Source organism: Taurulus bubalis, assembly GCF_910589615.1.
Source record: "Taurulus bubalis genome assembly, chromosome: 18".
Taxonomy (NCBI): Eukaryota; Metazoa; Chordata; class Actinopteri; order Perciformes; family Cottidae; genus Taurulus; species Taurulus bubalis.
The window spans coordinates 9,654,178-9,673,771 of NC_136606.1; the positions used below are offsets into that span (position 1 = coordinate 9,654,178).

The following is a 19,594-nucleotide window of genomic DNA, read 5'->3' on the forward strand; positions in this document are numbered from 1 at the left end:
GACAGGTCAGTTACAAATAATTACGTTTATGTAAAAGTATATGCGTGATAATGCTTTGTAATGAGAAGCTAATTTGATTTTTAATGTTGGTGACATTTGAGAAACACAGGTCTGTCGCGTTACATGTCGAAGCTAACGCCAGCTAGCTTTCGGTAGTTGATTGAGCTAACAAGGGCTCTGACGTTAGCTAACGGGAACTGACGAAGTGTTGCTCTCCCGTGGGCCTATTCTTCGTTCATTTTGATATCGTTTTGTGTTCTGCTGATTCGTGGATCGATAAGGGGAAGCCGCTCACCGGAGCATTAGATACTGATGTGTTTGGTGGTTTGTTAATCACGCCGTGTCAAATCACATAAAGCTAAGCAGCGAGCTAGCGAGTATCCTTAGATGCCCCAATTTGTTGAACTCTTTGCTGAGAGGCTGTTGCCCTATGTGAACTACAGTTACCGTTTACATATGTCAGTTTGACTTGTGATTGTTTTGGTAATCCTTAATTGACACATGCAGAAAACTGGAGGGGGGGAACTAATATACTTTGGCTAAATAAATGTAACGCTACAGTCATGCATGCATTGTTATACAATTGTTGGTGTCAATAGGATTTTCTGTCCTTCAATTCCAGATTGTGAAGTTAAAAGATTTTCTCCTAAGCTTCTAGATAGCATTTATTTCTGTTTCTCTCTAGGCTTCACAATGAGTCAGGGTAAGGACAATGCACGCCTTAAGAGCTACAAGAACAAGTCCCTCAACACAGATGAAATGAGAAGAAGGAGGGAAGAGGAAGGCCTACAGCTTCGCAAACAGAAGAAGGATGAGCAGGTGAGGAAGTGATTTAGAACTCCTCGGCAGAGGATGAGTTTGAATGTGTTTTAATATGGAGGTATCATTGTCCTCCAGGTAACTTTAATTTGAACAACCTTCATGATTATGAAATGATGTCCTGCCGGCATTGTTAATGTCAGGGAGGAAACTTGAATCCATGCTGTGTTCCTAACAATGTAACGATGAAGAGGAAATTTGCTTAAAAAGTTATTTAAATATGATTCTATTGTAGCTCTTTAAGAGGAGGAATGTTGCCACAGTGGAGGATGATGGCCTCCCAGAGGACGATGGGATGGCTGATAGCGGCTACCTGGAGTCCCAGGCTAACAACATGGACCCACTCACGGTAAAATGAGAATCAAAAATAATCCTGCTATCCATCTAACCTACATGTGGTGCCATCATGCACAGCACATATGAAGTCACAAGACAGCATTTCTTCTGTGTTGATCAAATTTCCATCTTTGTGCCGTGCAGGGTGGGGTGATCTCTGAAGACATGACTCAAATGATATTTGCCAGTACTCCTGAACAGCAGCTAATAGGCACTCAGCGCTTTAGGAAGCTCCTTTCTAAAGGTAAGGGTGCCATATATTGCCAAAATTCCTCATAGATACCTGATTGTTATGAGAGCTGGATGACAATTGAAAGCCTTTTACATGGTGAATTATACATTGTTTTATGCATACATTCTATGAAGTAGAAAACCAGTTACACAGACAATTTTCTTCAGAAAAACTAATACATGGAAGTTGACAATGAAAGGAACATTTTATCATGTAATTTGGAATACTAGAATAAATGTTTTAATCTATTGATATAAGGATAATGTTTTAAAAAGTATTGCTGTATCCATTGTTGTCATATTGTGCACCTCTACTCTGTCTCCCTTAGAACCCAACCCACCCATTGATGAAGTCATTGCCACTTCAGGGGTGGTGGAGCGCTTTGTTGAGTTCCTGAAAAGGAGCGAAAACTGCACATTGCAGGTACATTTCCTTTAGAATGTCTTAGTAAAGATACTTTTTTCACATTCACACCTACGGGCAATTTAGAGTCATCAATTAATCTAAGGTGTATGTCTTTTGAGAAGGGCCTCTTTTGCCATGTGGTGACCGTGCAGCCCACTGAGTGAATGTGTATTAAATATTGTATATTTTGACTGTTCTTTCAGTTTGAGGCTGCATGGGTGTTGACCAACATTGCATCAGGCACATCCCATCAGACTCGGGTGGTAATCCAGGCAGGAGCTGTGCCCATTTTCATAGAGATGCTCAACTCGGATTTTGAAGACGTACAGGAACAGGTAGGGAGAATTCAGACACAACAGCGTTTTTTCTTGTAAACCCTTCCCACTGACTTCTCTATTATAACTTACTGATGTCAATAACAACATAGTATTTATATAACCGGCTGGTTGGATAAAACATAATCCTGCTATTGAATATTGTACATTTTAATTGCGTTTATTGACTGACCTGTATAATCGCTTTCCCCCTCAGGCAGTGTGGGCCTTGGGAAACATAGCAGGAGATAGCACAGAATGCAGAGACTTTGTCATAGACTGCAACATTCTGCCTTCCCTGGTGCAGTAAGTAACAATTCAATGTCACTTTGTCTTCCTCCTAAATCCTGTTATTACTCTAAAAAATACAGAGTAACTTTGATCCTGTATCCTCAGTAAAACATGCTCCTTTTGCAGATTATTGGCCAAACAGAATCGTCTAACCATGATGAGAAATGCAGTGTGGGCGCTGTCAAACTTGTGCAGAGGAAAGAACCCACCTCCAGACTTTACCAAGGTAATTTGCCAGCCTAAATATGTTGCTATGGCAACAGCACACCTCTCGCATACCTTAAATCAGGGGTCGGCAACCTGCGGCTCCGGAGCCGCATGCGGCTCTTTAGCCCGTCTGTTGCGGTTCCCTGAGGCTTTGACAAAAAAAAAAAAAAAAAAGATAGACAACTTTTTTTATTTATTTATTTTTTTCCCCAGTGGAAAAACTTTTAAATGGAAGTCCTCTTATCTTGGAGTTTTAGGTGATATTGTGTTACTGAAAATAAAATAAATGTTTAAATATTTCTTTCACTAAAATGTGCGGCACGTCGCTGTCAAGCCGCCGCCCCTGCAGCTGCTACTTGTGATTCAGAGCCCCGCCCTCACGCGCAGATGAGTGCAGAAGAGCGATTCCTCAACTGCTGCAGCAAACTGAGTAAAGTAGATATACTTTCAGGAAGTGGATCACGTCTCCAAACTCCACTACTGCTGCTGGTTCTGTGTCAGCTCATGAGACACTGAGGCGTCCGCTGACAAAAACGGATCCGTCCTCCGTTTGCGGTGCTCTAGTGAGGAGCTCAGTGTAAACGTAGCAAAAGATATGCGTTTAAAATGTAAAACTCACTGAAGAGGACAGGTATCGAACCTGCTACCTTGCAGTTACAGGGCAAACACTCTACCACATAAGCCACAAATATAGACAGACCTGAAGGTCTGTATAGTTGTTTTTTTAATTAACCTTAATGTAGCCGACACATGACTATTTTTTGTTTGATAGTTATAAACAGGTAGAAAAGCAATACAATGTAAACAATTGTCTTTATTCTTGTTCTAAAATTTCGTAAATACAACAAACTATAGTTTTTTGTATATATAATATGACTATATATAAAACGTCAGAAGCTGTGATATCAAATATTTTTTGCGGCTCCAGACAATTTTTTTTTTTGGTGGAAAAAGGTCAAAATGGCTCTTTGGATACGAAAGGTTGCTGACCCCTGCCTTAAGTACATCATATATCACTTTTCAAGGTCACAAGCTGCATGGAGTTGCTTATGTCTATCTGTAAAACAGTCATTGATATTAAACTTAATACCACCACGATCTCTCTTCTTTTTCCCCCCAGGTGTCCCCGTGTCTCAGTGTGCTGTCTTGGCTGCTGTTCGTCAATGACATAGACATCCTGGCGGATGCATGCTGGGCACTCTCTTATCTATCTGATGGCCCCAATGACAAAATCCAGGCTGTTATTGACTCGGGAGTCTGTCGCAGGCTGGTGGAGTTACTGATGTAAGGCTTAAATCACATAATGTATACGTACAATTTCCAAAGATTCCACAACTCGGATATACATTGTTGGAGAAGATGTGGGTGTGTTGTGAATGATTCCAGACATTATTTGAGCTTGACTAATGCATTACCAGTGCTGACAAATTGAAAAAGTCAGGAGAGGTTACTATGTATAGTATTTCGAGGTAGAATATGAATTGCTGCCATCCTAACACTGGGGGACACACATTTGATTACTATTATGCTTTGTTCCAGGCACTCAGATTATAAGGTTGTATCTCCTGCACTGCGAGCTGTTGGGAACATCGTCACTGGAGACGATCTGCAGACACAGGTAATGGCACCATGTACACACACATAAAGCTATGCTACTTTTGGAGAAGGTAATTTAATACTTATAGATGAATATCTATTAATTATACTGTGTAATTTGTGTGGTCGTCTAGGTGATTTTGAACTGTTCAGCGCTGCAGTCCCTACTTCACCTCCTGAGTAGCCCGAAGGAGTCCATCAAGAAAGAAGCCTGCTGGACGATCTCCAACATCACCGCAGGGAACAGAGCACAAATACAGGTGTGTGTCTGTGAATAACTTGGAAAGTTAAGATTGAAAAATTAACATGATAATTTCCTCATCTAATGAAGTCTTTTCCTCTCTTATTAGATGGTGATAGATGCGGGCCTGTTGCCTCCTCTAATCACTATCCTGCAGGTAGCAGAGTTTCGCACAAGGAAGGAGGCAGCCTGGGCAATTACCAATGCCACCTCGGGGGGCTCTGCTGAGCAAATAAGGTAAAACCACTGATGCAGTTTATACAGAGTATACAGTCAGTGTGTACACCATGATATCTAAAGTTGAGGTGGCTTATTATTTTCAAATAGATGACATTTTAAGAGCTAGTGACTAACTCACACTATCAGAAATAATTCAGTGTTGCATTTGGCTTTTCCAATCAGAGTATTGGTATGTGGTAGTCTGTTTCTTCTTATTAATCCTCAAATGACATAGAATACAGAAATATTTTTGTAAATTGTGATATAGACAAAAGGAATACTTTCAATTACAGAAGTAGTAATTGTCTATGAAGTATGGAGACTGTCCTTCAGCTGGTATGACTGTGGTGAACTTTCATCTTTTGAGAGGGTGTGTGTAGGTTACTGATCATGCGCCAAAGACTTGAGCCAAAGACAGTTATTTGCTTTAAATGAGTAATATCTGTGTTTGTACTCTCTCCCCTCCTGCAGGCACCTTGTGGATCTAGGGTGTATAAAACCTTTGTGTGACCTGCTCACACTTATGGACTCCAAAATAGTTCAGGTGGCTCTAAATGGCCTAGAGAACATCCTGCGACTGGGAGAACTGGAGGCCAAGAGGGGAGGAGGCATCAACCCTTACTGTGCACTGATTGAAGAGGCCTATGGTTAGTCTACACTGACACCCGATTAAAATGATTGAATCCATGCTTGTTACATTTTAGCAATTCTGCAATGTCAGTTGAGAATAATTCAAGTAAGTTTGTCAATTAGTGGACAGATCAGAACATGAGGTTTAGTTAGTTAGTTGTATGAGTCCAGAGTTCAGTTTTATGCACCACATCTAGAATGTAGGTCACATAAACAAACCAAAGACGCATGGTTTTACAACTTTACGACATTGTGAGCAGTTTATTGTTTTCTGTTACACTGGAAGAGCCAGACTTATTAAAAAATAACTAGTTGGAAACCTGGAAATCTAGCAAAAATATAAACAATGATGGACTCTTGTTATGTAAACTTTTCTGAAAGCTTTGAAGCCATATTTAGTCAATCATTGCCCTGAATTAACTGCACATTTTCTACAGCTTCAATTAACAATTAATTTTATCATTAATTATCTGCCAATTATTTTGGTTAATTGAATGATTACTCCATAGTTCTAGACATCACTACAAAATCCACTGATGTTCATTGTATTGTGATATTAAACTGGAGAAAACCAGTATATCTTCACATTTGATGCTGACAGTTAAACCTGATCAAATAACTGTATAAGTTATTAAAACGTCTGGCTGTTAATTCATCAAGCCCCACCTTCTTCCTTCCAGGTCTGGACAAATTGGAGTTCCTACAGGGACACGAGAACCAGGAAATCTACCAGAAAGCCTTCGACCTGATCGAGCGCTACTTCAACACTGACGATGAGGACCCGACTCTGGCTCCAGCCGTTGATCTGCAGCAGCAGCAGTTCCTCTTCCAGCAGTGCGAGGCCCCGATGGAAGGCTTCCAGCTATAATGCTAAATCCTCCCTGCCCATGTGCGCCACCTTCATCCTCACCTCTGCTCATTTCTCTCACTCTCTGCCCACTGCCACGATCAAGGGTTACAACAACCCACGGCTCACCTCCTCCGCTTCCCATCGTCAGAGAGATTGATTTAATCATTATCATGATTATGACAAATGTAACATTACAGGAGCACATGTGTGCGTAGCGTCAAACGTGGGTCACGTTCTGCAGTCTTGTCAGCCAGTTTGTGAAGGTTTCACTCATCATTCTGTCTTGCGCTGAGCTCACCTCTGCGTCTGAAAACCCACCCACCTGCACAGGCCCCGGGGTCTCCTACAAGCAGGTTGTCCCTGTAACACCACCGTCGTACTTTTTGGATTTCCTCAGCTCATCCCAAATGAAAAGCACTTCTCGGTGTTCCCGTCGGATTGGCCAACCCTATCTCTGATTAAGTGGAAGTTTGTTGGACTGCACTGCTCGTCTGATTGAAGCATGAAGGACTCACAAGACAGACAAACATGGACGTGATTTATAACACACACACACACACACACACACACACACACAGAGAAGAATGATTGAACCTAAACACTGGACTGACCATGAGACGTTGATCATGTTTGACTATGGTCTTTGGACCGAACTGCCCACACTGGGGCCATGTGGCCAGTCCCTACACAAGGACTCAACTGACCTCTACTAAAGGCACTTAACTAACTCAAAAATGGAGGTTGAATTCCCTCATCTCCTGTCTCCGACCATTGGATAAGTTACCACAGATGGACAAATTAGGAACTTGACTGTCGCCAAGGGGTGGAGCTTGTCCACCATGCTGCTTGTTGGATCCTGGATCCAGCAAGGATCTGCTGCTTGCTCCTGGATCTCATATCATGCATTCCTTTATCCAGTAATGGGACTTTCCACCTGCACAGGTTTCACCTAATACGAGTTTAGACACAGCCTCTGGTGTGATGTGAATAATCCCATGGAACCATGGGAATTGGAGTCTTCCCTCGCACTGAGACAAATAGACAGACTTGGACGAGACAAACAGACTATTTAACCCTGGAATCTGACCAGCAGCAGACTAACGGGAATTTGTATTATCTTACCATAGTTTCATTTCATTTGCAGCACTTTAGTTCAGGACTGATACCTGCTCCTCAAGAATATACCATAGTTTTTGCATTAACTATTGAATCGGTTGATGACACAGCTTTTCCCTCCTCAGGAAGCGAGGTGTAAAGAGGTGTGGTCTGAATCCTCGACCCCCTTCTGGTATGATAAGGATTATAATGTACTTCACTGTTTACCCAGAATAGATTGTGGACTGAAACTGTTAGCACACTAATTACAATCAGTAAATCATGCTGCCTCAGCAAAGCTAGAAAAACTGTATTGTAACAAAATAAGTCAGAATCTTGGAAAATTGGCTGCTAAAACATGAGCAGTCTAAATGTCTTTCCAACACACATTCAGGTAGCATTTTCCAATTTGATCTGCCAAAACATCAGCACATATATCCGCTATTGGGTCTGAAGCTGGTCTTTATTAAAAACAATGTTTTGATTTATTTGGGGTTAGCATCTGCCATGTTGCTGATGGTGCCATACACTTTATTTAACAGGAATCCTTCCAGATAATTTCAACAAAAATCCAGATAAAAACTTGAATACTGGTGATCACCTTAGTTAGCAAAATTGAATGTTTGTTTACCAAGTCCTCTTAACATTGCTTACTTTTATCAAACTCTCTGCAAGAGATTACCAGCTCTACATGTTAATTACTGTTTGTTGTATTGCGTTTGTGCAACTGTCCCTGTTATGCCATTTGCATAAAAGCTGGTTCATGAACCACAGTGTAAGTGAATCAGTTTCATTGTAGTTTGTGTCCACTATTAGTTATTTTGTGGAGCATTTCCTTGACTGCCATACAGCTGAAGAAATGCAGTACCTCTGTGAAAGGTTTATTTTCATTATCAATTAATCTGAAGATTATTTTCTCAATTCATTGTTTTGTCTATAAAAAGTAACTAACTTAGATCTTTGGCTTAATGGTTGCAGTTTATATCAAATTAGATCATGTCATTAAATCAGATGGAAATCTTCAAGAAGCAATACTTTATTTGATTCTTATTTTGGTGTTGACTATATACAGACATAGATCTCAGTCACAAACAAACTAGTATAATCACATAAGTATAAGGACACGACATGATCCACTTCTTGACTTGAAACTGAAGCCCATTGAAACCCTTCAGGGCTGAAGTTTCTGCTATCCTTGGATACAACCAAATGCTGCCGCCACAATAATTGTTAGTGCTGTTTCCTCAAACAGGTGCCAGTTTATAACCTCAATGTATTCACTGAAAAGGTAAAAACCTTATATTGGCTTTCAGACATTAATAATCCATAGTTATCTAGGGAGGGGATGTACGCAGGGTCTTGTCTTCCATCACTGAGCCTTCTCAGACAGGGCAATAGCAGCTTCTTTCTCTCTTTGTAGTTCCTCCCTCCATCTAGCTTTTTTCTCCATGTTTTGACTCGTCAGGGACTCTTGCCTGCCGACCGCCTGCGACAAAATAAGACGAATTACCAATGAGATTTGAAAAAAGGCTCAGGTTCCACTGTATTTGTATTTTAGAAAAAATACACAACACTGGTAACCTTTACTTTTTTTGTGTAGAACAAAATGGTTAATTCACGAGCAATGCAGAGACAAAACAGCTCTTTCAAATTGTTGTAAACAATGTAACTAAAATGTTCCTCCTTGTAAACTGACACTGGAGAAAATCAATGCATGCAAACACAATCTGTTTAGACAATCTGTCTATTGCCACTCACCTTTTTGCCCAGGAACACCATAATTAGACAGGCCCCTATTGTGGTCGCCATCATCACATAGCAGGCTTTCACTCTGACTTTGTTTCTGGCAGCATCAATCATCTCAAACCTGCGGTGGGGGCAGACAAACAAACGTCAGGGTAGCCAGATAATTGAATACATTAAGAACAATATCCTCATCATATACAATGTGCTGTTCTAAGCTTTTCTTTTCTGAATGTTCCTTCATACAATGGCAATAGGTCAACAATCGCACCCAACTATTAATGCTTCTCTCATTTAGATGTTTGGTTCATTGAGAGTGCAGGAGGCGGAGGGTCTACAGTTTTAATGCGTGACAGTCGGGTCTTTTATCATCGCAGCAGACCAGATATGATCTCCACCCTGATATCAGGGACAGCAGTAATTACCTCCAGCCAAAAACAGATGCCTTGTCTGAACTGCAGTCACCTTGGAATATCAGTTTACCACAGCAGAAGCAACAACGACCCAGTTAGTTAGCTCTGTTTGCGTGAATTATCTTAACGACATCACGCGAAGAGCCAATCAGATGCAGGTGTACTGGGAGGTCTGGTATAAACAGGAAACGGCTACTTACGACACAAGCTCTGGTATCTGGTCTGCGGTCTTGAAACGTCCCGACCAGAGCAGAATTTTCTTGTCCAGATTTGACGGCTTGTAGCCAGGGAGTTTGAATCCGGCACGAGGCTCTGTATGAAAGAAAGCACACGTTAGAACAAACAAACACAGTTTATGTCCACGAATCCACATCTTGCAGAAAAAAACATTATTCAGAGAAGTTTCGTTTCACAAGCCCCAATCGTTTGCTCCATCACCCCCGACTGTAACCCCACTTCCTGTGTCCTTCCTCCCGCTGGGACTAAAGAAAACTTTCACATCCTCGCTATGGCAACAAGTGACCTGTGATGTACAAAGTCCTCTGGCAATCAATGTGGGGACATTTACACTCTCTGCCTTGTTCTGAGACATAACTTTTTATATTTTGAAGATATTGTTTTCCCCATCATTGAACAGATGAAGAGAGTAAAACTGGCAGACTGGACTCGAAACAGGTTTGACATACAACAAAGGTCCCATGTTTAGAGTTGAACCGGGACATTGCACTCACAATGTATGCACAGTAACCATTCAGCTAATAGGGCCTCTAAAGTAAAATGTTCTGAAATGTAAAATAGTTCCAGCTCACACAGAATAAAAAGGCCTTTCTGACTGTATTCCTGCAGTATTGGAGACCCCGATCTCTTGTGTGTGAGTGTTTAGGACCTCAACACTTGACTGATTGAGTAAACAATGACATCACAAGACAACTAAATATGGACAGGATTTCTAGACAGTAATCTGTCTACCCACATGATCCACAACTCTACCTGCTGCTGGGACTGCAGGCAGAGGCTCTGCTTTGGCCTCCTGTGGTTTACTGCACATCCCTCTGTGGCTCCATGTTTCAGTGACCTGTCTGCACCTCTGACCTGATGAGATATTAAAAAAAGACCATGAGTGTATTGGATCTATGAGGAATCATAATGAGTACTAAATCAAACTTTTGATTTTGGTTGAGCAGTCCAAATGATGTCTTATGTGAAAGTTAACAATGATTCTGTTAACTTTCACATAAGACAAAGAAAAGCAGCATATCATCACAACTGACAGGCTGGAACTTCGAAATTATTCTCTTTTTTGTTTGGTAATCTTTAATCTGTAATATTTTTACTGTTGCTGATTATGTTTCTGTTCTAAGAATTTCAGCTCTAATCGAAATGTCAAAATATCACAACAACTTTACATAAATGCAAAAAGTACTCACAGGAGACATCACACCATTACAATCATAAGGGCACACCCAATGTGCTGCCCACTTTCAAAACAGGACGTAGGTGTTTCAGGGTGACAAAGTCTAAACATAAAGGTTTGCTCGGTCAAAGTATTTAGTGAGGCTTTAATTTGGATGAAACCTGAACCCGAACTACAAATGTTCCAAATACAGATACCAGCTATCAACAGATTCCATTGCCACGTAATAATCGTTTACTCGCATTATGGTATGACATTCAAACGAGAAGTACAAATATATATAATATATTAAACTATCAATAGTTCGTCGTATGCAAGATTACTACAACTGCAGCTGCAAGCTAGAGTTATTTTTAAGTTACAAATACACAAACACCGAGTGGGAAAGGAGACACTTTCAGGCAGTTTCTTATAAAAAAAACAAATAACACACAAATTATAGTTAACTATACGAACCTATAAAGTTGCCAACGGAAAGGCGAGATCTGACAAAATTCATGTTTCTAAAGGTACGCTGTGTCCATCAAGCCATTCAACTGCGCAGTAAAACCTTGGCTTCCGTCAGCAGCTGGTTGTGTTGAAAGTCAACTAACTGCGTTTTCAACGACTGGCAAACAGGACCCGCTGACATAAGCATAGGAGCCTGTGCTATATGCCTGATAAAAAATGAGACAGGTTTTTCGTTAAAGTCTGTTTTCTCCACGAATATTGTTTAACATACATAGCTGGAGTTATATTTTAAGTCGGGTTCTTTAACTATGCATAAATATCATAAAGATGACTGGTGTGGCTTAAGTGTAGGTTAAAGTAAGGGGTAGGCGACAATTTAAATCGATGGGAAACAGACTTTGACACAACAATGGAGGATTCCATCACGTTGTGTAACTGTTTTTTGTTTTTTTTAAATCGATGGTACTTTTATTTTAATAGTGACATTGTCTATTGACTCATGCCGCGATAAAGCTTTCAATATTAGTACTGACCGTGGGAATTATAATATAATGTGGTAATATATTTAGCTTGATCGAGGTGGTTTGTATTCAGGCATCGTCTTGAACAGTGCGTGCGACCGCGTCGTGCGGACAGAGGACCAATCAGTCCACCATGGCTGCGTCCGGTGGAACTTTAAACTGTGAGGACTTTTCAATGTTTCAGGTAATTTCAACGATTAATTCAAAGATCTGTGATAACGTGTCACTGATTTGCTGCGATCTGAATCAGAACCTCTTGAAAGTTCAGATGCGGTGTTGTTTCTGTGTCACGTCAAGCTAGTGAATGGGTGACCCTCCTGATCACTAATGTTCACACAGACTGGAGCAGCAGGGCTGAAACAGTCTGCACACGGTTTAAACATCACTGTCACGGGTCTTCAGATAAACAACCCGGTCGGCCAGCATGTGATTTACCGAACCTGTTGATTAAGTACCTCCAGTCACTAAATTGGCCTAATTTTAAAGATAACGTAAAAAGCAAACATACCTAGGGGTCAGCATACTACCACCTCTCAAGGTGACACAAGTAGGCATTCACTTGTTGCAGGAAAGTGAAAAAATGTAGCGTTAATGTGCTCATTTATTTTGCCTAAATGTGCAATGGAAAGGCTTTGACGCATGCTGCGCTCTATCTTGAAACGTTGCTATTCTAAGCAGTTGTTCAAGCTGTTATCTACTAGTATATTTGCTCATTTACGATATATTAAAACTTATCTGCACTGCTTACAGAAAGTCCACTGTCTCTGTATTGAGTTTCTGCTTTTTCTTAGACATCAGGCTATGCACTGATAACCAGAGATCAATTAAATGTGATGTATTGCAACATAACAAACATAACAAATTGAGCTTTAAATCATTGCTTTGGTTTTTGTTGAAGGGAAGTTGCTGACTGCCTCTTTTTCAGGACATGCTGAAGGTGATGCGCAGCATAGATGACCGCATCGTCTATGCGCTGAACACCTCCGTGCCCACCGTCTCCTTCTCAGGCAAAGTGGATGCCACACAAACGTGCAAACACCTCTATGAGTCTGTGAGTGACTAAAATAATGTCTTTGTCAAAGTTACTTCCTAGCTTTTTCCATATAATATTAAACCAGTTCAAGCAATAATCTCATGCGTTCCACAGATGATGGACGCCCATCTGACCAGAGACAAAGCTATCAAGTCCTGTATAGCTCAAACTTCAGAGGAGGTGAGACAACTGCGGGAACAAAGAGCAAAAGACAGCGAAAACCTGGCCCTCATCAGACTGCTCAGAAAGGAGCAGACAAAAGTAGGTCCTGTTTCTTACACTAGAGGGCTTTAAACACTACCAAGCTCTAAAATATGAGCCATCTGTAGCTGGAAGACTCCTTGAAATACATTCCTCATTTGGAGAGAATTAGGCACAGTTCTAATAAAAAAGATGCTGTTAAGTTTCTTTATGGGAAATGTTTGACCCCTTGACTTGACTAAAAGTATGAATATTTTTGGCTTCTACTGCTTTTATTTGGACTATTCTTTTTGCATATATATATATATATATAAATAAATACTGAATTGTTGGAATACTTTAGTAATTGTTCCATACTGTGACAACCACAAACTAAAGAAATTATGTTTTTGTTTTTCCAATTTAGGTGAATTTACCCTTTTTAAGTAGCGTTGTATTAACAATTTTATGGGCGACGGCAATGGGTGTTATCATATATATGTTTGAAAATATTAATTAAGTAATGCATTTTTCCTTCCTTGTTTCCAGTTAAAGCTTATGCAGTCAGAGCTGAATGTTGAAGAAGTTATCAATGATAGAAGTCTAAAGGTATGCTCACTATTAACAGTAACGTCCTATAATCACACCTAAATGCTCTGTCGCTATCTTATTAGTTACTTATCCCTGATTTTCCGTGGTAAGATTTTCAGTGAAAGGTGCAGAATCCACTACACGCCTCCGAAGGTGAAGTGAAGCTCCGTCTGATGAGAGGAGCTGCTTCACTTGAGGTTTGAATCCAGACGAACTGAAACTATGGCCTGCTGCGGAGTCCCGACTGCAAGCTGCAGACCATCCAAACCGCTCGGACCTCTTCTCCAGCACACTTGTATTCCATTGTGACTGTCGCATTGCATTACCACAGCTGTACAAAAGTCATTAGTGTGCCTCATTAATGAGAAACATTGTACGAAAAGATTTTTTTTTAAAAAGACAATGAAATGTTTTCAAGCAACGTGTTGTCTGTGAATTAAATCATTTGTGAGTCTTTTGAGGAGCACCGTGTTTTCTAAATGCAATGAAGTGGTACAGTTTAATCCAATTAAATGTCTAAACAACGGTCAGAAGAATTGGCAGTAATTGTGTACAGACATTCATGGTTCCCAGCTCATGAATCCTAATGAATGTGAGCATGTTAGCACTTAGCCTCAGTTCAGCCTCACAGAGCTGCTGTAGGCGCATAATGTTAGTCCTCTTTGTTTGATTCAGGAACGTTTGTAGACGGGTCATTAGTGTATTTCCTTGGTTGGTGAGATTCTGGGCGCTCCCTACTCCTTTTTTTTATTCATCTCAGGTGAACACCTGGTAGGACCGTGTTTCCTGGATTGTATGATCAGAACACACAATATAATGAAGCTAAAAATCTATGTCTCCGTTAAAGTTTGTGTAAACTAAAGAGATTAATGTACCTTTTCTTTTGTAACCGTTTCTTCCATCCAAAATGGTTTCTAATTGAGAAATCGGACAAATACTTATACAAATCACAAGAAATACATATTTCTTTAATGGTTTCTTTATTATCTCTTTAGAAGGAAGTGCATTTAACTTGTTGCTTCCCAAGCCCACATATCTTTGTGTTCATACATTCATAGTCGACGTCAAATCACTTCAGGGTAAAGAAGCAGCTTTTTGACATGAGACTGCAGCCTGTTGGTATTTCACTGTTGAAGAAGGTTGTTTGATCAGTTTGTAAAAGGAACGAGGGGTCTTCTCTGGTTTTGTGCTGCTGCACACCGCACAGAACATGAGTGTCGTCATCTCCAACAGGAAGCTGCAGGAATATTGGACATTTTAATTAATTAATCTGGATCTTGCAAGTGTTTACTGTCCTACATTGACATGACACAGATTCAACTGGATGTCACAAATAATATGAATTCAACCTGTATATCATATAAAAGACATGCATCTGAAGCTTTCGATTTTTGTTTTCAAATATCACAATATTATTTACCTTTACAAAAAAGTTTTCGCCACCTTCCAAAAGCTGATTCCTTATTTAATTGCTTTGACTTTTCCAATAGTTCTTGCCTGTCTTGCCTCAAGGGTTTATGTTTAGCTGGTTATTAAATATATTTATACTGTGTAAATACCCTGCATACAGACTGGAAGGTGGCTCTGATGCAGTAAAGCTGTAACCTCACATGATTGTGGTGAAGAAATCAAATATATTGTTTGAGCCATTTAAATAAGTCTATACGTGTAATTGTTTAATCCGACAAACAGATAAGGGTGTGCCACATCACATTCAAAAAAATATATTGTTTGTTTGTGTGTACACATTTTCTAAATGAAGTCTGCTTTATGGTATATTTTATATACCATAAAGCAGACTGCCACTTCAGGAGGGACTTTGTCCATAATCCATTTCTATTTGAAACTAAACCCAGTTGTGATTAGACTTCTATTTGTCTTCATTGCTTCTTTGTTTAAGCCTTTTTGTTATCTGCCAGCTGAAGAAGTCTATAAAAGATGTATATAAAAGGCCTGCAGCTGTTTCTCAAATCAAATACCACAGAAAGAGAAGCAACACCTAACATCACAACAAAATCTGATTTATTTATTCATGAATGATGCACAAAATAGTTCATTTTGACATGCTCTTTGCATCATGATCTGCAGTTTGACATAGTATGTTGTAACATGTTAGGAGTGGAAACTGCAGAAGCATAGTTTTATATATTGAGCCAGCATAATTTGATCATCACTGATTATAATGAGACGGCAACCTGTAGGCACTGATGCTGTGTTTGGGTTAGGATCCTATTAGAAGTACTCAATAGGGTCTGTCTGGCTCTTGGAATGCTGCATATCAGACAACTCTAATTCTCCTCCATGACATTGGAGTTTTTCATAAACACGGAGGTGAACATGATCATCGTCTCCTCCCACATGGACCTGCGAGTAAGAAAAAGTAAAGTTTCAGGAGATCAATGAGGACTTCTAACTGGTTAGCAAGTGGTTACTTAATTATACATCTAGCAGACATGAAGCAACGTAAGCATTCATTGGGAGTCTTGTGTATGTCCCCCTGAAGAAAGCAATTTATATAATTTGGCAAAAATAATGCTTACAAGTTGTTGGAAATCATAAGTTATCAACATTTAAAACCGTGCCTAGAAATCAAGCTGTCGATTGTTTCAACAAAAGTGAGTTCACTTTATTTATACCAGACTCCTCTGCACTGCAGCATCATAATTAGTTATATTGAATATATATTTGAACATTATTATCTGTGTAATCAGGTAAGGTTATTAATTTCAAGCTTACATGTTATGCCTTTCAGAACATATGATGAGTTCAGTAAGGTTAACGTTCTCCAGCAAGCCCTCTTTTTGCTGCATCGTGTAACTTTGTCTTATTTGCCTATAGACTGAGTGTCTTTTTAATTCACTGTGGGTTCATTGCTACAGGCGAACCCTTTCACATCAAAGTAATTATGTGAGCCATTGTTTATGTGAAAAACAATATTGACTATAATCGCTTCAAATGCATTAGATGATAATTACCTTGATGAAGTAGTTGATCCCACTCACTACCTGAGTCTTGTAGCTCTTGGCTGTGAAAACATCATACGTTTTCTCAGCTTTTTTCTCTGCATGGACCTTCACCTGAATAACAATGAGATTACAGCAACATTAAAATGAAACACAGGCCCTGTTTCCTGAGTGTGAAATAAAGTCATTCATACTTTTAGTTTCTACTTACGCTTTGACAGATCTTCTGAACTTCTTCTGTAGCATCAAATAACTCACTCAGCCCTCCACACATCATCGTGACAGTTTTAGTGGAGAGAATTTGCGAAAAAACGAAGGAAAGAAGTCAACTGTCTGCTTGTATGTTTGTCAAGTGTTCATTTTCAGCTGGTTATCAACTATATTTATACTGTGTAACCACCTTTGGATACAGGCTGAAAGGTGACTACATGACTGTTAAGGTGGAGCTACGTGTGTCGTAAATGTTGTTCATCTTTATGAATTACTCCCCAATTCCAGCTGTGGCACTTCCCAACAATTGTATGTTCAAATTGTGTATTTCAAATTCTGTTTCCACTCTCCCCGAAAGTGATTTGAGGGTTTGATGAAACAATTGATACCAATCCCAAATGTGTCTGTTTCATATTAATATTTGTTGAGAGATCGTGGAAGAGTATAAACGAAAAAAACTATTTAGTTTAGTATAACCGTTGAACAGAACATATACTGTTTTAATTCAATCGTAGTTTGTGATTAGACCATGTAAAATGTATAGGACACTATAAGTTGCTCTGTTTTATAATCTTTTCTATATAATGGGTATTGTAAAAAGCTCTCCTGTGTGATAGGATGCAGCAGCCAGTGCTACCATATAAACTTTCCACACCTCCTTAACGTCCTTAACGAAGTCCTGTTGTACACTACAGTGCACATGTTATACAATTGTAATTAAGTAATGCTCAATGTTTTTTACCACCCCAACACTTCATTTATAAAAAATAAATATGAATTGTTGGCCCGAGTTGACCAAGATGCAGGGCCAGAGGCGCGTCCTCTGTGGGCCAAAACCAACATGTTCTGAGACCTTCAGCATTTTTATAACATGTTAATTGTACTACATTATTGAGTGTGCTTTGTATTTCTCTTAGGTCCATGCATGTGTAGGAAGAATACAGAACTGCACATGATGGTATCCAAATAAGCTGTAGAGACTGGAGCCCACAGCAGTACTTCCAGCAGTACATTGACGATGATCTGTCCTTAACGAAGTCCTGTTGTACACTGCAGTGCACATGTTATTCAATTGTAATTAAGTAATGCTTTAAAAAAAAAAACCTTTGCAATGTATTTTTTACCACCCCAACACTTAATTTATAAAAAATAAATATGAATTAAACACCTTTTTCCCTTGGGTCTCAGGAGGAAATGATTTATGAAAACTTTCCACACCTTCACTGAACAGGTGTTGTGATAGCCGATGATTCATATCTCTAAAGTTCCAAGGAAAGATTTACAGTTACTCTTTCGAAACAACAACAAGTCAGGCTTTATTTCCTTCTATTCTATTCGCGGTTTTAGAAAGTAACAACGATCTCTCTCTCTTTCTCTTAGACTTAATGTCAGTGTCATTGCTAATTTGGTTAGTTTTATAATTTCAGAAGAATGTATTTAATATTTGTATCCTTCTCCAGGACACCTGTCAGGTAACTAGCAAAGGAAGTATTTCCTGGTCTGTGTCATTAGAAAGAAGAGAAAAAAATGATGAGGTTAGAAATATCTGTCTGCATTATGGTCTGGATGGGGATTTATTTCACTTTTTAAATCTATTTCTCACCATTTTTTTCCAGCAAAGAAAACATCTATTTTAGATAAAAGACAAATGCTGCATATGAGAACCACAATAAATAAATAGACGTTTTATGAATGCTTTCTTTAATATTTCTATAGAAGGTTGTGTAGTCAATTAGCTGCTTCCCAACCCCAAATATTTTCATGATGTTAATACATTCAAAATCAATGTCAAATCATTTCAAGATAAAGAAGCAGTGCCCTTTAAAAATTATGTTTTATAATCTTTTTTATATAATGGATATTGTAAAAAGCTCTTCTGTGTAATAGGAAACATCAGCCAGTGTTACCATATTAGATTAAAAAAATCCTGTGGTTGACCTAAAAGGATCTAGGATTGACCCGTGAAGAAAAAGAGGAGGGGTAAAGTGTGTCTGAGAGGAACAAGAGCTGATGCACAGAGAAGAGGACAAAATAATTTCACCAGATCTCTACGTCTAAATAGGGATTTCACCAGAGCTCTGAGAAAACTTAATAAGCATCTTTACCAAAAGAGGAGACCAATCTGATTCACCCTTGTCCCAGCCCTTAGGGGTTGGGACACTCCCGGGACACTCATTTTTTCTTCTTTTTTTCAGTTCGCACCTGATGTGGACACACGTCACTGAAGGCCTTGGTCTAAAACCCACAGCCCGCCACTGAGATACACTATAGGATAAAAGAGTGCCACCGGTTAGGTGTGACGGTCCTGCTCTCCCGCTTTTCCCCCTTTCCCCTCCTCTCCGGAGGACCTCCGGCTACGCTACATATTGTTATTATACTATTTATAGTCTAAAATATCCACTAACACAGTGACTTCCTGTATTAAAGTATTGTTGTAACCAATCACGGTAAAATATAAAATAAATCATCCGCCACATGACACATGAAATCAAATTTTGAAACATGTATTGGATGCAGTTTTTTAAAATTCTAATGATTTGAATTTAACCAGCTATGGTTAATTGTGTTAATTTTTGTAAACCTGTGTTAACTGTGGACTTTTGATTTTTTTCAGCACAATTATTGTACAATTCAGTAGTGATGTGTCCTTTCGTGTCGAGGCTTCGATGCGTGTGTCTAGTAATCCAGGTAGATTTTGGTGAAGCGCGTATCGCAGCTTGTGTCGATGACGTATGCGCTGATGTTCGAAGCCTCGCGTGCCGGCCGTACCACGTGACTGATTAAAAAATGGTTTGTGGGTTTGCCGTGCGATTTGAAATATAAGGGGCAGCGAAACTCAAT

General features: G+C 39.5%; 4 protein-coding genes across 4 annotated transcripts; 2 read left to right on the plus strand and 2 right to left on the minus strand.

The window, feature by feature from the left end:
* Positions 1-693: 693 nt before the first annotated feature.
* kpna1 (karyopherin alpha 1 (importin alpha 5)) lies at positions 694-6,158 on the plus strand (the record flags this gene model as incomplete). The annotated part of the gene is made up of 13 exons (XM_079233958.1): positions 694-819; positions 1,055-1,168; positions 1,300-1,399; positions 1,716-1,810; positions 1,996-2,127; positions 2,324-2,412; positions 2,524-2,623; positions 3,725-3,888; positions 4,144-4,222; positions 4,335-4,460; positions 4,551-4,678; positions 5,132-5,307; positions 5,971-6,158. The coding sequence occupies 13 exons, from the start codon at positions 694-696 to the stop codon at positions 6,156-6,158; spliced, it is 1,617 nt and encodes a 538-aa protein (XP_079090084.1).
* A 186-nt stretch (positions 6,159-6,344) lies between these two features.
* fam162a (family with sequence similarity 162 member A) lies at positions 6,345-11,382 on the minus strand. Its single transcript, XM_079234096.1, has 5 exons — positions 11,262-11,382; positions 10,382-10,483; positions 9,592-9,703; positions 8,994-9,102; positions 6,345-8,721 (listed from the first exon to the last, which is right to left on the minus strand). The coding sequence occupies exons 1-5, from the start codon at positions 11,302-11,304 to the stop codon at positions 8,605-8,607; spliced, it is 483 nt and encodes a 160-aa protein (XP_079090222.1). The 5' UTR covers positions 11,305-11,382; the 3' UTR covers positions 6,345-8,604.
* Positions 11,383-11,909: 527 nt separating this feature from the next.
* mix23 (mitochondrial matrix import factor 23) lies at positions 11,910-14,032 on the plus strand (the record flags this gene model as incomplete). Its single annotated transcript, XM_079234320.1, has 5 exons — positions 11,910-11,960; positions 12,702-12,827; positions 12,924-13,070; positions 13,539-13,598; positions 13,692-14,032. 5 exons carry the CDS (start codon positions 11,910-11,912, stop codon positions 13,740-13,742), a joined length of 435 nt encoding a protein of 144 aa, XP_079090446.1. The 3' UTR covers positions 13,743-14,032.
* A 1,594-nt stretch (positions 14,033-15,626) lies between these two features.
* Positions 15,627-16,820, minus strand: LOC306751028 (cystatin-B-like; the record flags this gene model as incomplete). The annotated part of the gene is made up of 3 exons (XM_079234537.1): positions 15,627-15,944; positions 16,556-16,657; positions 16,755-16,820. 3 exons carry the CDS (start codon positions 16,818-16,820, stop codon positions 15,813-15,815), a joined length of 300 nt encoding a protein of 99 aa, XP_079090663.1. The 3' UTR covers positions 15,627-15,812.
* Positions 16,821-19,594: the final 2,774 nt, after the last annotated feature.